Source organism: Aphanomyces invadans (assembly GCF_000520115.1).
Source record: "Aphanomyces invadans strain NJM9701 unplaced genomic scaffold supercont1.7, whole genome shotgun sequence".
Classification (NCBI taxonomy): Eukaryota; Oomycota; class Saprolegniomycetes; order Saprolegniales; family Verrucalvaceae; genus Aphanomyces; species Aphanomyces invadans.
The window spans coordinates 1,278,807-1,295,676 of NW_008580152.1; the positions used below are offsets into that span (position 1 = coordinate 1,278,807).

Below are 16,870 nucleotides of genomic sequence, written 5' to 3' on the forward strand. Positions count from 1 at the left end.
TCAGAAGAAAGATAATCTCTTGACGTGCGGTAGATAGTGCAGATTGCCGCGCAGGATGGAGGTGGAGCGCGAGAAGCTGAAGCTTCAGGAGCTCATCAATGACATCAAATTCGCATGCAGAAAAGGCGCGTACCACAACAGCCTGTCACTGCGGTCGCTCGCGTGTTGCTTCCTCCCCGAATCCGATCCACAACGAATTCAGAATGTTGCCGTCGACAACAGACTACGTTGCTTGATCGCACAGTATGCCCCTAAGCAAGAAGCAACTACCGTGGCGTCTCAAGTAACTCCCCCAAACGAATCGACAGACACTGTAGCACTACTGCAGTCGCCTACCGCAATGTTGGAATCGCCGACATCGCCCATCGAGCCTATGGGTGCTCCATCGACGACAACAGATCTCACCGAAGCGCTGGCTGTGTTAAATCAGTTCGAGCCCGTCCTCTTCCACGCAATCTCGGGATACTTGCGGCAAAAGCACGACCGCGCCGAGTCTGTTTGCCTGGAGCTGCTTGTCGTGCTCAAAGCAGCCATGTTGTCGCCGGAAGGCGCGTCCCGGTTCGAATCAAACTTTCGTGATATTGTGGTCGCGACCGATTCGGGGCGAAAGTACATCGATCTCGTGCATTTGAAAGCGTTGGCGGAACATGAATCCGCTCTGGACGCACAGCCCTCATCGAAACCTCACTGGGTCTGTCTCCACAGCCACTCGACGAACGACGCCATCTCACACGATGGCGCGACGATCTCGGCCGATCTTTCCAACCCGTCGTTTGAATGCATCAACTTTGTAGCGTTGGGGTGGCGACCCCATACCACAGGTTCTCGATCCTTTTCGATCCACGCCACCCAGCAGCAAACGTCCGACACGCCGTCAGCCTTCCGTGTCGGATGGACGTGCCTGAAACAGTCGCACCGGGGCGTCTTTCTCGGTGATGACGCCTATTCCATCGGTTTTGACGGTTGCTCAGTGTTCTGCGATTACCAGTGCATCGCGTCTTTAGCAACCCCCATCGCGGCTTGGTCCGACGTTACTTGCCAGCTCATCTTGCCCTCAAACTTGCTGACGTTTACCGTGGAAGCGCAAGCTGTGGTTAACGTTCCTGTTCCCCAAAGCATACGTGGCATGGCCGTAGTCCCCGCCGTCGCCATCGGCAAGCGCACCTTTCTATCGACAGTGTGGACTCGCTACTCTAGCATGTACCCAAGTGTGTTCTCTGGCCTGGGGTATCTTGGTCCGGTCCCCCTTAGTTCTGTGCCTACCAACGCCCAGCGTCCCGTTGAACTCGTTGGCGACTGCACCGAGTTTTCATCCATGGAAGGCACAATGACCCGGCTGCACCCTTCTATCGAGTTGTCGCCCAAGGCGTGGACCATCAGCTTCTTTTTGTATCCGCTGGCGACGCAGGACAACTCAGAGCCGCGTCCGTGGCGCACGATCTTTCTCAAGGGCCAGGACCAAACGATGGAACGGACTGCCAGTGTGTTTCTGAGCTGCGACCGCCTCTTGTTGGCGGTGTGTATCTCCACTAAGTCTGACTGGAACTCGACGCTTGTGTCCAGCGGGCCGCTAACAGCTAACCAATGGACCCACATTGCCGTGGTATGCGATGGTTTGACGCTGCGATTGATTATACAAGGGAAAGAGGACCGCACGTTGTCGCTCAACGACGCGGCGGTGCACAACAACCATCCGTTTTACTTTGGCAAGTCGCCGCCAGGGGTGAAGAAGGCGACCACCGACTACAAGGGATTCCGGGGGTACTTAAAGCACCTCCAGTTGTATCCAACCCGAGCGTGCTCCGTCAAAGAAATTGCTAAGTTTGTCAAGGATGGAAAGCATGCGGTCCAATCGACGGATCTTGAGGCTGCCCGGCGAGTGCTCGCCCACTCGACGATCGACACAACGCAGACACTTGAGCTCACCATGCGATCCACTCCAGGCGGCGCCGACGACGACTCGCTTGTCGAGTACTTTGCACCTGCGTCGGGCGGAGTGATCAAGGTGCCATCGTTCTTTCAATCTGTCGTGAAGTGGCCAGCAGCGTTTCACATCCAAATGACCGTGCGCATGCACCCAAGCGTGTCAAGAGCGTCCATGCAAGTCTTGGCGGCGTGTGCGAGCTCCGATGGAGCGTTTGCGTTCGTGTGGGGTGTCACGGCCAACGGTCAACTCTGTGTGCGGACGAAAGACCGCAAGTTTACGACAACGGGACGATACATCTCGCCGACGTCGTCGTGGTTTACGGTGGGGTGGAGCTACACGCTGAGCAACGTCGTGTTTTTTATCCATGGCCACGCCGTCGAGACCATGCCGTCTGGCAATGTAAACTTGGACCCGGCCCAGTCAAGCCTTGTCGATTTGTACATTGGAGGCGTTCCTTTTGAATGCAACTTTGCGGAGCAGTGGGCAGGCGACCTTGGAGGCGTCAAAGTATTTCGACACGATCCCAGGACGTCGCAGTCTACGATTGCGCACTACATGTTCTCCGAGGGTCATGGCACCGGCGTTTACGACAAGTCGTCAACCCTCCATGCTCGGGCTGTGCATGAAGATGGATGGCGGACCGAGCCCAGTTTGAAGCATGCACAACCGCCGACGCGTTCCAGTCTGGTGGTTGAGTCGTCGAGCGTCCCGCTGACCGTTCGCATTCTGTCGTTTCTGGAATCGATGGCTATGATATACTTGACGTCGTTTGAAGTGGAGGGTGTGGACGGGATGGGCGGGACCGAATCAGGAGCGGTCTGGACGCACGTGTTGACGTTTCTGCTGCTGCACTCTCTTATCCGACAAGTTTTTGCCCAACAAGGCGACCCGCACCAAGGCCAAGCCATCGTCGCATTGGTGCGCGTTCTACGAGCCAATTTCAAGCCCCTGTCGTCCATCGTGTCGACGGATTTGTCCGTTCCGATTGCAGTGCCTCCTGCGTCGGTCGGCCTCGGGATTTCCGATGCGACGTCGTTTGCGCAGCGACTGAAGGATCTGCTGGTAGAACTGTCGGCGTTTGACGTTGAATTCGTCGACGAAGCCGCATTGAAAGAGATTCACCACGAAGCGATTCTCACGCAAATCGCCGGGACCGAAATTTTCCATCCGACGGCACAGAAGCGCGCCGACCGATTGATCAAAGCGTTGGAGTGTCCCGTCGAAACGGAAGAGCTTTGTCGGTATCTGCTCTCGCAGAGGCACCTGGTCATGCAATTCCTTCCCTTTCCCGACCTCAACAAGCACTCGGCGTTGTTTCCGTGGACTGTCGAGCATGTGCAAAACGCGCTCTTGGATGCAAAGTCGCTTACGACGGACGATGTAGCGGCCGTCCTCGAGCGATTCCAAAAGGAACCGAATGTCCGATCCATGGCCCCCGAGCAGCTCGTGGTGCTGTACGAAACGTGGCACTTGTACTACCGAGACAACCACTGCCAGCTGTCGCAAGCCTCCTTCAAGCAGCTCTGGAAAGCGCTGGTGCAGCATGCACCCGCCGTCTCGGGTCGCCCGTCGAGCTTGGTCGACCTGGTGTCGTTTCTGCTGTCGCAATTGATTCAGAGCTTGCTGCCAAACGACAAGTGGGACATCGCGACAATCTCTCGACTCCGGCAATGGCATGCCCCCCGCCGATACTTCAAAGTAGTGAACTGTCCGATTGGAGTCCGCGCCATGCCAAACGTGAAAGCTCCCAAGATCGGGAAAACTTTGAACATTGGTCAAGTGATCGAGTCCAACCACGTCATTCGTATGCCAGACGACGCAGTGTTGTACGTGTCGTACGGGGACGGGTGGGTCTTCGATGTGGATCCCAGCGATGGGATGCTGCTGCTGGAAGAGCAAGGTATGCATGCATCAACCGTGCACTGCCCACGCTACTGTTTTGATTATTCTAGTTTTGAATAAGGCGGCGCCTGTCGAGCCGACTTCGACGCGCTACTCGTTGTGCGCTACAATGGAAGCCATGGTGCATGCAAAGGAAGCGACGTCGACAAAAGGTTGGCTTCAATTTGAAGCGGTCGGAGCAGGCGGCTACGTCAACAGCACCAACCCGACCACAGTCACATGCGAAAGCGATGACAACTGGATGTGTGCCTTCGGCAACAAGTTTATCCGACAGGGTTTGCTGCGTGCTGATCCAGCGGCGATGACGACTGTCATCTCATGGCCGTTCTTGACGTAGGGTCTGGTGTGTACACTTGGCGCCTTCAAGTGAACAAGTGCGCTAACGTGGGGCAACTTGTCGTCGGCCTCGCAGCAAAATCGACGAGTCTGGATAACTTTTGCCTGGGAACGTCGCACAACAGCTACGGGTGGATGCTGACGGGGGACTTTTACCACAACGGAAAGCGCACAAAAGCCACGACGCTGCCCCTCTTTGGTTCCAAGAACGTACCTGTCATAGATCTGACGGTCAACACCACCGCCAACACCCTCGTCGTGTGCAATGCCGACACAGGTGTCCAGTACGGTCCGTCACATGCGTTGGAATTGGTGGCTGGCGAAGAGTACTATCCTGCCGTGAGTTTGTATCGGCGCGATGACTCGGTGAGCTGGCTAAGCCCGATCTTGTTTTTGTCCGAGTTGAGTCCAACTGAAGCCGTTCCATCCATCGAACCAACGCCCCTCGCCATCTACTGCGCCAAGCAACTCATTAGCGTGTATCGCGACGCAATCCACCAAGGCATTCCACTCTCAAACGCGTTGAGGTCCATGGTTGCGCAAGTGGTGTCCAACATGTGCTTGTGGACGTCCATGCTCGACGAACGGGACTCGTTCATGGACCTGATCGAGGACATTTTGGTCCATGGTGAGAAGGCTACCACCGACGACGTGTTGACGCTGGGATGTTTCGCCGGCCAGCTCTTTGGCGAAATGATCTATGGCGTCGAGTTGGAGCACATGGTCGGTCCGGAACTCAAGTGGGTGCAATCGAAGCTCTTCAACGGGGGCGCAGCCAAGCGCACCGAAAACACGTTCCTCAATCAGTTCATCGACGGCAGTTGCTCCAACTTGGACAAAACGATGCTCCGGTTTGTTGGCGGCAGTGCACTCGTCCTCCGCATGGGTGGCCCAAATTTGGACCGTGCGATCCGTGGCGTCATTGCGTCCATGCTGTTCCACTGTGGGATGACCGTGTCGGCCGAGTCCCTTGACGTTGACACGTTAAAACTTCCGCCCAAGGCGCTGCGATTGATTTGGCAAAAGGCGGTCGAGCTCAAGGCATGGGCGCTCCGCTACAAGACATCGGCTAATACTACGTACGACGAAATTGCAGCCATGTTGACGAGCAAAGTCGATCTCTTGCTGTCGCTGATGCCATGCAAATCGGAGGAATACGTTGGTACCGAGCCGCCGTCGTTGTCGCGACGTATTTCAATGGGCTCAAAGCGCAGCGGGTCCTTCGACGCAGCCCCCGAAGACGCAGGATTCCCTGACTGGGAAGACGACTTACTCCAGGCCATCTACGGCTTTTACAAGGACTCCGACTGCAGTGTCAAGCGCATCCAGGAGGTGCTAAGCTCGTCGCACCTTAAGGCCGTCACGCGGGTGTCAGGCTTGCGTCGGGCTACCAGCGTTCTGCATTCAACAAATGTGGCAATTCCCGTCAAAGCGGCCGTGTTGCTCCATCTTGTCGACGTCCTCCGCAGCAAGAGTGCCCATTTGTGGCACTACCAGCATGGCATTGCGGGATGCCCGGTCATTGCAAAACTTGAAGCACATCGTGTATTTGAGGGGTTTTACCAATGTATCACGCAGCTCCTCACCAGCGGAAATGACGACGTGAGCTGGCAACTGGTGCTGTTGGATGCGTCTGCGCTTCGGATCCTGCCTGAAGATCACATCATGCTGGCCAGTTGTCGGGTCTTTCAGGCGCTGCAAGAGATTTTGGATCGCACGGGGGACTCGCCGTCGTTGGTGGGCCTTCGGCAAGCCACGATGAAAGTCGTATATCTTCTAGCGCTTCAAGTGGCCAGCGAGGGTGAATCCGACACACACATCAACTCACTCAGCCCACCGCATTTTAAGCGCCAGCTCTCGGGCCCCCAGACGCTCAGCGCCAACGTATTTGACATTTTGTACTCGGAAATGTCCGCTGCCGTCACGAGCATGCTCGAAGTGGACACAAATGCAACATACCGCCTCGACACGATCGGAAGCAACTCGACCATTTTGGGCGTTCTGTCGCTGCTTCAGTTTGTGTCGACTTCAGTCGTGTGCCAAAACTTCCTGTGCACACCAAATTGGTTGTCTCTGTTCTTGACGACGGCTTGCTTTGGTGTGACCGAACCCCACACTCGTGCGATGCACCTCCTCCACACGTTGCTGCCGTTATGCGACCCGTCCTTCCTCGGCATCGATCTCCTCTTTGACCTGACGACGCTGGCGTGTGTGAGCACCTCATGTCGTGCAATGCCGCTGCTCGAGTTCTTCCTCGACACTGCAGGGATGGCCATGATGCCGCTAGAATCGTCCAGGACGCAGTTGCCTCGGTCTGCCGAGTCGTTTTTGTCGCTGGCCTCTGAGAGCGTCAGCGTGCTTCGCATGCTCATGGTGAATGAAACCTGGACCGATCTTGTCGCCCAATGCTTGGCTGAAAGCTACAACTCGACCGTTCCAAGCAAAAAGTTGGGTGTGCTGGCCGTGATGGGGTCGTTCCCTGAACCGCTTCGGTTTGGCGGACACGTCGAGCTACAGGATGGCTCTCGCGCTACTGTTGTGGGATTCAACAGCGACAAGCAATCGGTACAGGTCCAGAAAACCACAGACCAAACGACGTGTACGCTTGCCGTGGATTCAGTGACCGTAGTCGCGCGCGAATCCTTGCCGATGGCAGCGTTTCCGCCTGCGTTGGTCAACTCGATTCTCGGTCAAACGGCCCAGCTCGTCGACTCTGTTTACTTTTTGCATCATTTTCAAGTGGCCCGCTTGATCTACAACGAGGACCCGTCGCGACTGATCGCTTTTGTGGCAGACTATCCAGCGATGGCGCTTAAGGTGTTTGGCATCGGGGCGACGCTCATCGACACGAACGGCCTGCTCAGTTTGCCGCAATTGGAAGATAAATCCGAGATCATACGGAGTGCGCAGTATACCAACACGTACGGGACCATTCGAGACGCCATGTTTCCAGTGTCGCAGGCAAAGGCAGCAGCGGCCCATGTCGATGAAGAAGCAATTTCGACCCACGGCACGGCGCGACTTGGATTTGCCGAAGGCGTTGTATGCACCATGAAGCAAGTGTCGACGTTTGATGTGCCCGTGGATATGGACCCGCGTGCGGTTGCTTGGATGGAAGCGCTATTGAACCATATCTTGTCCCTCACAGTCTCGGAACTCACACAGATGTGGGCAACCACCACCACTCTGAATAGCGTCAACCTCGGCAATGTCCAGCAAGCCGTGGAAAAAGTTTATGGGCAGATTCAATTGCCGGAGATGCTGCAAGCGGCATGCGCAGAGGCCAACGAGTGGCTGTCAAACCGCGACCACTGGGGGAATGAGTGGACCGTGCACGAAGCTAGCATTGTTCAGTTTGTCTTGGCCCAACTTACCCAGTACGTGCTGTCGTTGGATTTCGGTAGGCTGGTACTCGAACCTGAACAAAGTGCGGTGTCTCTGTAGCAACCAGATCTCCATCGAGGAATGGAGCAAAAAGTGCGCGTCGTTAAAGGTCGGGTCGTACTTGTGCGCAACGTGCGAATGTTTGGTCGCGGATGTGCTTAGTCTGGCGATCGAAGTGATGCGCAATGCGGATACCGCGACCCCAGTGGTTACAGTGGCCTCGATCCTGGAAGCCATGCGTGGAGATGAAGAGCTCGGGCGCCTGCTTCGATACCACGAATCTTTCTTGGCACAGCAACATACAGTTGAAGCGAGCCCTTCGGTTCCCGTCGACAAAACGAGCGACGAAAAACTCCTGGATGTCCGAATTCAGTCGATGATTACCATGGGCTTTCCAGAGACGTGGTGTAGACGCGCATTGGACGAGTCCGGACAAGACGTGAATGCCGCGCTCAACTGGATCTTGATGAACGGCGACTTGTTGCAGGAGACTGTGGGTGTTGAGGCGCCTTTGCCGACGACGCCACCGATCGAGGTCGCAACCACCACACCTGTAAACGTTGTTGTGGATGAAGGGCCAAGAACACCTTCGGTTGCATGGAGTACAGACAGCACGGTCGAGGCGACGGGCCCATACTCCACGTTTTGGAACCTCGAAGACGAGAAAGCAACTACATTTACAGTTCGATGCCGCACGGGCGCGTTGGTCGGTTTGTTTTCAAGTCCGTCGTCGTTGCGGTATGAAATTCGCATTTCAGACAAGTCGATCGAGCTCTACTACGATGGCGCTATCGTGTGCAGTGATGCTGGTGCGTTTTGCGACGAGTTGGCTGGTGTGGCGTACTGGGTGGTCCGCACGGCAGACGCCATCTACGTTGGTCAAGGGAGCCACGTCAATGTCGAGGATAGCATCCTGCATTGGAAGCGATCGGATTCAGACCGTCTGGATTGCTGTTCCTTCGCATCGAGCGCCGCTGTCGTATCGGTCTTCAACATTTCGATGGCGCACGCGTACGCACCTGCACGTGATGGCTCGACCAACGTCACCAACGTCGTGGTTGTTGCGGCAAATCGTAGCGGCGAAGACTTCACCTTTTGCTTTTGCGATGGCCAGTCGGCCAACCAGGCCACCACAGAATTGTTCAACGTGTGGGGGGCAGATGGCACCCGCCGTGGGTTTATGGATGCTATGGCCCAAGAGAATGCAGCAGGACTTCTGCAGCACGCAAGCGACATGGCGCGGGTGCTGCGCATATTGTACGCACGCCGACTGGGCTTGACGATTCTCGCCATTTGCAGGTCGTCGCTGGGATCGATTTTTCACAACCACGAGCAGCTTTTTGTCGAATTTGTCAGCTTGGTGTCGAACCGCCAGTGGATCAGCGACATCGCCGTGAACCAGCCCCTTCAGTGGTACTTGCCCCGAAAGCAAACGTCGGAGGATGTGTTACGTCCAGCGATCCAATATATTTGCGCCACAAAGAATCCGCTGAGCTCGGCGTTGTGTGCGTATATGCAGGCACAAATGACCGCGTTCCTTCAAAACCCCACCGCGCTGCATTGGACGGACCCGGCGCATTTGAAAACTGACGTCGGTGTCCGTCAAGGCGCCGACTTGCGATTCGTACTCCTCGTCACGCAATGGCTGCTCCCTGTCTCGAACGTGATCGAGCACTCGCTGTTTCGCACGTGGACCGCGAGTTTGGCGAGCACCCACTTGAACGTACAACAGACGGCTTTGCAAGTGCTCAGCCACCTCTTGGACCAGTCGCTGGCTGCCGGGGACACGGACGCCCTCCAATTGTGCACAAATTTACTGTCGTTTCCCCATCTCAAGGCTGTCACTGCTCGGCTCTTGCAAGCCGAACAAGAGAACTTTCCCGTGTATTCGCAATACTTGCAAGCACACGTGGATTTCCTGGCCCTGTGTGAAAGAGCGTTGCAACAGTTAGACGAGGCAGCGCGCCCGACCGCGCCTCACTTCGAGCTCTTTTTCAAGGGCGCGGCAAGTTGCATCGTTCTCAATGCCGACGCTGTGTCGCCCCCGTGGACCGCACAATATTCTGTTCGCCCTCGTGCAGGCGGCGCCACGGCAGTGCTCGCCAACTCGAACTCGACATCGATCCAGCTGCGATGTGGGAAATTGTTCGACGGTCGTCCCAGCCTTGCCATCAAAACCAAGTTGAACGGCAAGTTGTACCCGTTCCGGTGCTCTGTGCCGGATGACACGTGGTCCGTTGTAACTATCACGGCGTCTTTGTCAGCAGTCTCTGTTTACATCAACGGCACGTTTGCAGCCCAAGTCGACGCCCCCAACGTGTATTTGCCGCTGGAACATATCGGGGATACCACACATGGATTCCGAGGCTGGATCGCGAACGTGCGGTACTTTGAATCGCAATTGACTTCGCATCAAGTCCAAGTCTTGGCCACCAACGACTTGGCGCAGTGTCAACGAGAGGCAGTTGTGACAGCAGCTACGTTTGACAGCATCGTCCCAGCTTTGACTGCGATCGGTCACTGGCCGCTCCACGAAGGCGGCGGGTCGATTGTACGCGACTCGTTGCAACGGTTCTCGGATGTGGCGGTGCAGGGAGTTGAGTGGACTCGGATGATGGACAAAAATACCAACGCGACAGCCACCTCTCCAATCGATTCCCAACTGAGCGCGGAGCACTTGGAAGACCACTTGGTCTTCTCTGGCACTGGAACGTTCGCTCAGAACCCGTGTGGGCCGCTTGGTGGAGGGTGGAATCAACCGACGACGAAAGCGCTGGCACTGCGGTTGTACTCGGTGGATCAAGTACGTCTTGATGGTGTTGTGGAGGTGAATTCAACGGTGCGGTGCCTCGTCCAAGGAAAGGCTCAGTCGGACGGGTTTGTCGAGTTCTCGATCGTGGCCCGACGAGGCGGCAATGACGACGATAACGCACAATGGATGGACGGCGTGACGTTCCACGGATGGCATCGCAAGGGTACGCTGAAAGGCACGTGGTCGGCATCGATTACACAGACCATTCCTCCCCGACATGATCCTCCCATGTACTTTTTGCCGCCAACGACTGACAGCGTTGTCCTAAGTGACGGCGGTCGCCTCGCCATGAGTGTGCTGCGGAAGAACAAGAAGAAGGCCAGCGTCCTGTATATGGGATTTGGGTCGGCTGGGATTCAGCAAACGTGGGCTTCCAACGGAATTCCGACATCCGACTTGACTATCGCCGCGCAACACGAAATTTTGAACCGCACTGACGGCTTCGCGACCGTCCGCTGCAATACGATGGTTAATTGTGGCAAGGTTTACTTTGAGTTGACGCTGCGAACGGGCGGTTTGATGCAGCTCGGATTCGTGTGTCCCGACTTCAAGCCTGCTTTTTCCACTCATGGCGTCGGAGATCACTTTGGGTCGTACGCCGTGGATGGGAAGCGCCACAAAAAGTGGTGCAATGTTGGCTCGGTGTACGGAGGGGACTGGTCATGGAGCGCTGGCGACGTCGTCGGCGCGATGGTCGATTTCGACAACGGCACCGTGTCGTTTTCGCACCAAGGCATCGACTTGGGGGTGGCATTTACCGAGCACGAGTGCCCTCAAATCAAATGGTCGAATGGATTCTTCCCTGCCGGAAGCTTTTCGAACGGCGAAGGGGCGAGCTTTAACCTTGGACAAGTGCCATTTCAATACCAGCCTCCGCCGGGGTACGTGAGTGTACTGGAAGCGGCGTCGATGCCAACGCCCGGACACGTCGAGTTGTACTCGCATCGCCAAAAGGTGTTTGAGCCGATTTCGAGCAGCCATCGCGTGGCGCAAGCGACGTGCCCATTTCCCCGACAGACCATTTCGTATGGCGTGTACCATTGGGAAATTCAAATTTCGTCACTTACAGCCACCGACGGCATTCGGGTGGGAGTGTGTATCGAAGGCGTGAATCCGACGCTCCTGCTGGGCGAAGACCGATTTGGATGGGGACTTTGTGCGTCGGGGAAGGTGTACCACAGCAGCACCGCTCAGCGGTATGCGTCCGTGGGGTTTGTGCAAGGCGATCGCGTCGGCATCGAACTCAACATGTACAAAGGCACGTTGGGCTACTACCGCAACCGCATCCATCTCGGGGACGCGTTCACGAACCTCAACTTGGAGCTGCCCATGACAGCGTATCTCATGGCAAATTCCGTCGGTGGATTCGTGCCTGCTGTGAGCTTTTTCCGACCACAGTCAATGGTTGTGTGCCTCGGGTTGAAAGAAGGACGAGATGACATCCAATACGTGAAGAAGAATCGAGCGTTTTCGGGGCAGTGGAAACAAGGCCAGCGCGAAGGTGACGGAAAATTGCACTTGACCCACACGGAAGGGTTTTACATGGGATCTTGGGTCGACAACGAGCTAGAAGGAGCCGCGCTGTGGTGCGAACCGTTCCCCTTGTGTGTGCCGACCATGTACCCCGACGTTTGGAAACGGTTGGGCTTCCTCCGAGCGCCAGATCATTTGGTCTGTGGAATAAGGTTCGACGTGTTTCGCCGAGGAGCGGTCGTCGAAACAGGGACGCCGCTGCCGACGGCCCATATAGTGACTACCAACCGAGCATCGCCTTGTTTGAAGCGCGCGCAACCTGTGCCGTCCACCAGTAGCTGGTACACTTCGATTCATACTTGTCTTCGGTTCGCCATGGCACAAACAAGCCGGCAGCCGACGGGACCTCCGAAGCAGCCGACAACCACCAGCATCTCAATCGACGGAACATGGCAAGCGGATGCCCATCAACGATTTGTTTTGATTCCACCCTCTCCACTGTACGATTCGGTGTCCATCGCGGGCGACTTGACGTCGGCAAAGCTGGAATCGCATGCGAGCTCGGGGAATCATGTTCTTTTTCGCGGCAACATCGGGATTTCATCGGGAGTGCACTATTGGGAAGTCGGAATTCAAGCATGCAATCACGGCAGTTTATTCATTGGGATCGCGTCGTCCCAGATCAAGCCGTCAGAAGGATGGGGCGACTATGGTTTCGTCAGCTATCGCGTGCGTTGGAGCCAAGCCGAAGGCGAGCATCTGTATGGACGGTATTTTTCGGCTGGCGACACGATCGGCGTCCGCTTTGACATGGAGGAAGGAACGTTGAGTTTTACCAAAGATGGCGACGACTTTACTCGCGGCCGGCCCGCCGTGATTCACATGGGAGTGGCTTTCCGCAACCTTCGCAGCCAAAATTCGTCGCACAACCTCACGTTTGTGCCCGTCGTGGGTTGTTCGCAGCCAGGGGACGCTTTTACTGTCAAGTCGTACAAGTGGCACAGCCAAACGAAAGCGCGATGGCCCCTGGCGCGGCTTGAACGGGCATTGGACGCGGCATCCGTCATCCTGGACGACTTTCCAAACCAATCGATTGTCCAGCATGCAACAGCACTGTACCATTCGTTCAAGACGATGGGCGAGTTCCAACCGCGACGTTTCTGGACCCGCGGGGGCACACGCATTGAACTCACCAACGCCATGCTTGACCGCGCCATCGCCCGCCTTCAAGGACACGATCGGTTCACGCTGCGTCATGGCGAAGCCCTTGTTCTTGGCGAAAAGGACGGCGTGATTTGGTACGTGATTCAAGGCGAAGAGGCTGCAGGGGCATGGTACTGGACCGAATCGGAGATAGCCCATCTGCTCACAATCAATCCATCGGAGATTCCCTCGGAGCCGTGGAGCTGTGTGGCGTGCACGATGCTCAACGATGTAAACTTGTCCAAGTGCCAGATTTGCGATACCCCCCACGAAGTGCCACTTGAAGAAACTGCGGATATCGACGACGAAATGCTTGCGTACGAAGCTTTGATTGCTCCCGTACGATCCATCCATCTCCACCGATACCTCTGACGAGCATGCTACAGGCAACCTCTTCGAACACAACGACTTCGTCTGTGCCGTCGATTCAAGGTTTGTTAAATGGATGGTCGCCAGCGACCGACCTCATTTTGGTGCACGAGATGGATGCTCTGGTACGATTTTGCTCGACAATGACACGATTGTGTGACAAATTCATGCGCTGTGCAGTGCGATGACCTTGGTCAAGACCCTGAGAATATGGTACGCTTACAAATCAATGAAGCGACCCCGTGGACGTCAACTCTGTCCCGCCCTCATTGTCGTCGTATGTAGCCATGGAGCGACTTTTGGAACTGCGTACAACCTCTGGTCGAATTCAACGAAGACCAAGTCGCAGCTCGTCTGAGCGCCCTTCTCGCGTGGAATGCCCATGTCGAATGGCTGTTGCCGTTCCTGGATTTCCATGGGCAATCGGTGCTCGAAGGACCAATCAGCCGCACGGCCAACAAATTGGCGCACGCACGCCATTTGATCTTTAAACGTACAAAGATGGCGTTCTGGAAGGACGTGCTGGCGCTTACGACAACGCACACAACACCTCCGTCCGACGAGTACGAGCGTCCTGAGAGTTTGCGAGAAGTCCCTGTGAATCGGATCTTGGCGCTGAACGAACAAGCGTCCTTCAAGAACTCGGTGTTTGGCCAGTTGTACGAGGTAATATGTCGTCGTCCTCGTGTGGGGATTCCTGATGCATGGCTCTTCAGGCAATGCATGCATGGGACAATCGTTCGCTGAGGCGGGCTTACGCAGATGAGCTCCAGGATGCTGGCCAGCGTCGTGCGTTTTATGTCAAGTTTCTTGGCGAGGGTGTCGACGATCACGGGGGGCCCTACCGTGCTGTCTTTCAGACTGGCGCGTGGGACGAGCCGTCTGGAAACCTCAAGTGCGTTGGCTTTTGTGTGCTGATTTGAGTTGCAACGATGGCATGGTAGGGTGTTTGTGCCGTGCCCGAATGCTGTGACGGGTGGTGGGATGAACCAGGACAAGTTTGTTATCAGCAGCAGCGCAAGTGCGTCGCATTTGACGTTTTTGGGCAAACTGATTGGCATGGCCGCGCGGCATCGCATCATGGTGCCCCTGAATTGCTCCGATTTACTGTGGAAGCCGTTGGTCGGGCTCGCGATGGACCGAAAGGATCTGACCTCGGTCGACACGATGCTCATGCGGGAGTTGCACGACCTCGAGTGTCTCGGCGATGCAGAGGTCGAGGCACTGGATCCAGAAGAAGTCATCGAGTACTTGCTTCGAGTGGTAATACGTGCCGGGCATCAACGTGTCTGATGTTCTTGTGTGCAGACGCAAGCACCGCGAAATCCACACATGAAAAAGTGGCAACCATTCACGTGTGCGTCGCTGGGACGCGTCATCGATGCATGCGTCGCGCTCAAACTCGACGCGATACGACGGCAAGTGGTGTCGTTCATGGAAGGCCTGGGGGCAGTGTTGCCGTATGCGCTCTTCAACTTGTTCACGCCAGCTCAATTCGAAGAGCTCGTGTGCGGCTCGCCCCACATTGACATTGACATGCTCCAGCGCATCACGGTGTACGAGGGCGTCGACGCCATGGCGCCCCATATTGCCTTCTTTTGGAATTGCCTCGAAGACATGAACCAGGACCAGCGCAGTTCGTTTGTCAACTTTGTTCTCGCTCGCTCACGGCTGCCAAGGTGACGTCCTCCTCGCCCAATGTGATTTCGCTCCTAAGTCGGCTGACGCTCCATGTCCAGGTCGATCGAAGAGTTTACGCTGCATTTCAAGATCCAACCGGCGATATTCACGGGCGACGACACAAACGTACGTGCACACGGTCGTGTCAGAGGCAGCCAACTTGGGGTTGTGTAGCCGGACCATTATTTGCCGCACTCGCAAACGTGCTTCTTTTCGCTCAGCCTGCCTCGGTATAGCTCCAAGGAGATCTGCATGGAAAAGCTGCTGTATGCAATCCACAACTCGCCCACGATGGACGCCGACTTTGTCGAGAGAGGCAGCGCAGGTTGGGAGCACACAACGTGATGAATTATGGACTGGAGTTTACGTTTTCAACTTGTTACATGGACACGTCTTTCTCTCGAGTGGTGCAGCAAGTCGGACCGAGGGCGATCTCTGTGGACTTTTCCCACAGAGCTCGCAGCTCTCGCGGATAAACTGCCATCGTCTTTCCAACGGGACGTCCTCGCGATGGCCTACTCTGGCTCGGTTGCGTTCGTACGTGGAACGAGCTCCGTGCAAAGCACTCGCGATGGTGGAGTGCATGCCTGGGTCACAAGCGGAGGCATCTCGCAACCAAATTGCTGTCAGTAACGCAAACACCTTCGTCGTGTGTGTGCTTGGGGCGGCGGCCAATTGGTTATCGAGGCTTTCGCGACGCATACACTAAACATGGCTTGGATCACCTCCACGACTATTGGAACCACTGAATTACGTCGACCAGACGCTCGTGCCCGTCGAGTCGTCTGGTACGACATCGTGCATGCCACGGCGATGCATGGAAGCGTGTGGACCTGGTTCAGCTGAAAAATGTTGCGGGGGCGATCTCTTGCCCTGCCAGTGCCGTGATGGACCGCTGGATGGCGTCGACCACCGTCGCGGGGGGGTGCGACGGTGGTCCTCGGTCGTGACGCATCTTGACATTCCACGCAGCGCGTGGGTGGAGCATGCCCCCATATGTCACGGCAGGTGACGATGCAAAAAGAGCTACCAACGAGGATGACGATGCCGTCCATGCCGCCCGGGAATGTGCGCTCGTGATATGGAGTCTGAATGGGTTGGGCAGCTTGCCATCGCTAGCCCGTCGGTTGGCGCAGCTGTGTGGACAAAGACTGGGGAATGGGTGGCCACCGTCGACATAAAACTCATGCGTGAGTCAAAGCCAACATGATAGGTGAAGAACGTGGATGGGAGGCTTGCCCTTGCGCGCACTTGCACCAGTTGGAGCTACTGAATCCCCACGCTTCCCCGTGAACGCGGCGCCACCAACCGGTCTGTACGCAAACCACATGGACATCCCCTACGAGCGATCCGCCCTCGCGAGCTCCCCCCAATGTCAATGGCAAGAATCGATTGCGTAAAACACCGTGAAAGTGCCGCCTGCGACGTGGGGCTGACCAGCAGGACTGAGCAATGCTCCACTGTTTCGTCGACATGGTAGCTGATGGCACGATCAGAAGGTCGACCAGACGGTACGGGTGACAAGGTCGCTCGGTCTGAGCTGGTCCATGGACTCAAGCAGCGCTCCGACCAAACATGGGCCAAGCGCATGCGAGAGGGAACCTATTGCACAGCGCCCACCTCTGTCCCGCATCCAGGAACTTCAAGATGGATGGGGGAAGCCCTCCCTGGGTGCATATCGCCGCCGCCTACGTGGCGGAGTACTCTGCGTTGTTGAAGGCGCAGAACACCTGTCGGGATGTTCAAGCCGTGTGGGTTCAGCGCGCCACACGGCTCACAACTGT

General features: G+C 56.2%; 1 protein-coding gene across 1 annotated transcript; it reads left to right on the plus strand.

Moving 5' to 3' along the window:
* The first annotated feature begins 17 nt into the window (after positions 1 to 17).
* H310_04559 (hypothetical protein) lies at positions 18 to 15,490 on the plus strand. Its single transcript, XM_008868955.1, has 12 exons — positions 18 to 3,827; positions 3,880 to 4,104; positions 4,167 to 7,542; positions 7,610 to 13,376; positions 13,424 to 13,531; positions 13,587 to 13,619; positions 13,692 to 14,072; positions 14,123 to 14,301; positions 14,351 to 14,669; positions 14,715 to 15,085; positions 15,146 to 15,212; positions 15,261 to 15,490. Exons 1-12 carry the CDS (start codon positions 56 to 58, stop codon positions 15,429 to 15,431), a joined length of 14,769 nt encoding a protein of 4,922 aa, XP_008867177.1. The 5' UTR covers positions 18 to 55; the 3' UTR covers positions 15,432 to 15,490.
* Positions 15,491 to 16,870: the final 1,380 nt, after the last annotated feature.

What these genes read in the sequence shown, in the direction of transcription:
- H310_04559 (XM_008868955.1), top strand. Translation starts at nt 56, where the DNA reads ATGGAGGTGGAGCGCGAGAAGCTGAAGCTTCAGGAGCTCATCAATGAC. An exon ending in GTCTTGGCCCAACTTACCCA is followed by an intron (nt 7,543 to 7,609) that starts GTACGTGCTGTC and finishes GTGTCTCTGTAG; the next exon opens with CAACCAGATCTCCATCGAGG. An exon ending in TCGAGTACTTGCTTCGAGTG is followed by an intron (nt 14,670 to 14,714) that starts GTAATACGTGCC and finishes TCTTGTGTGCAG; the next exon opens with ACGCAAGCACCGCGAAATCC.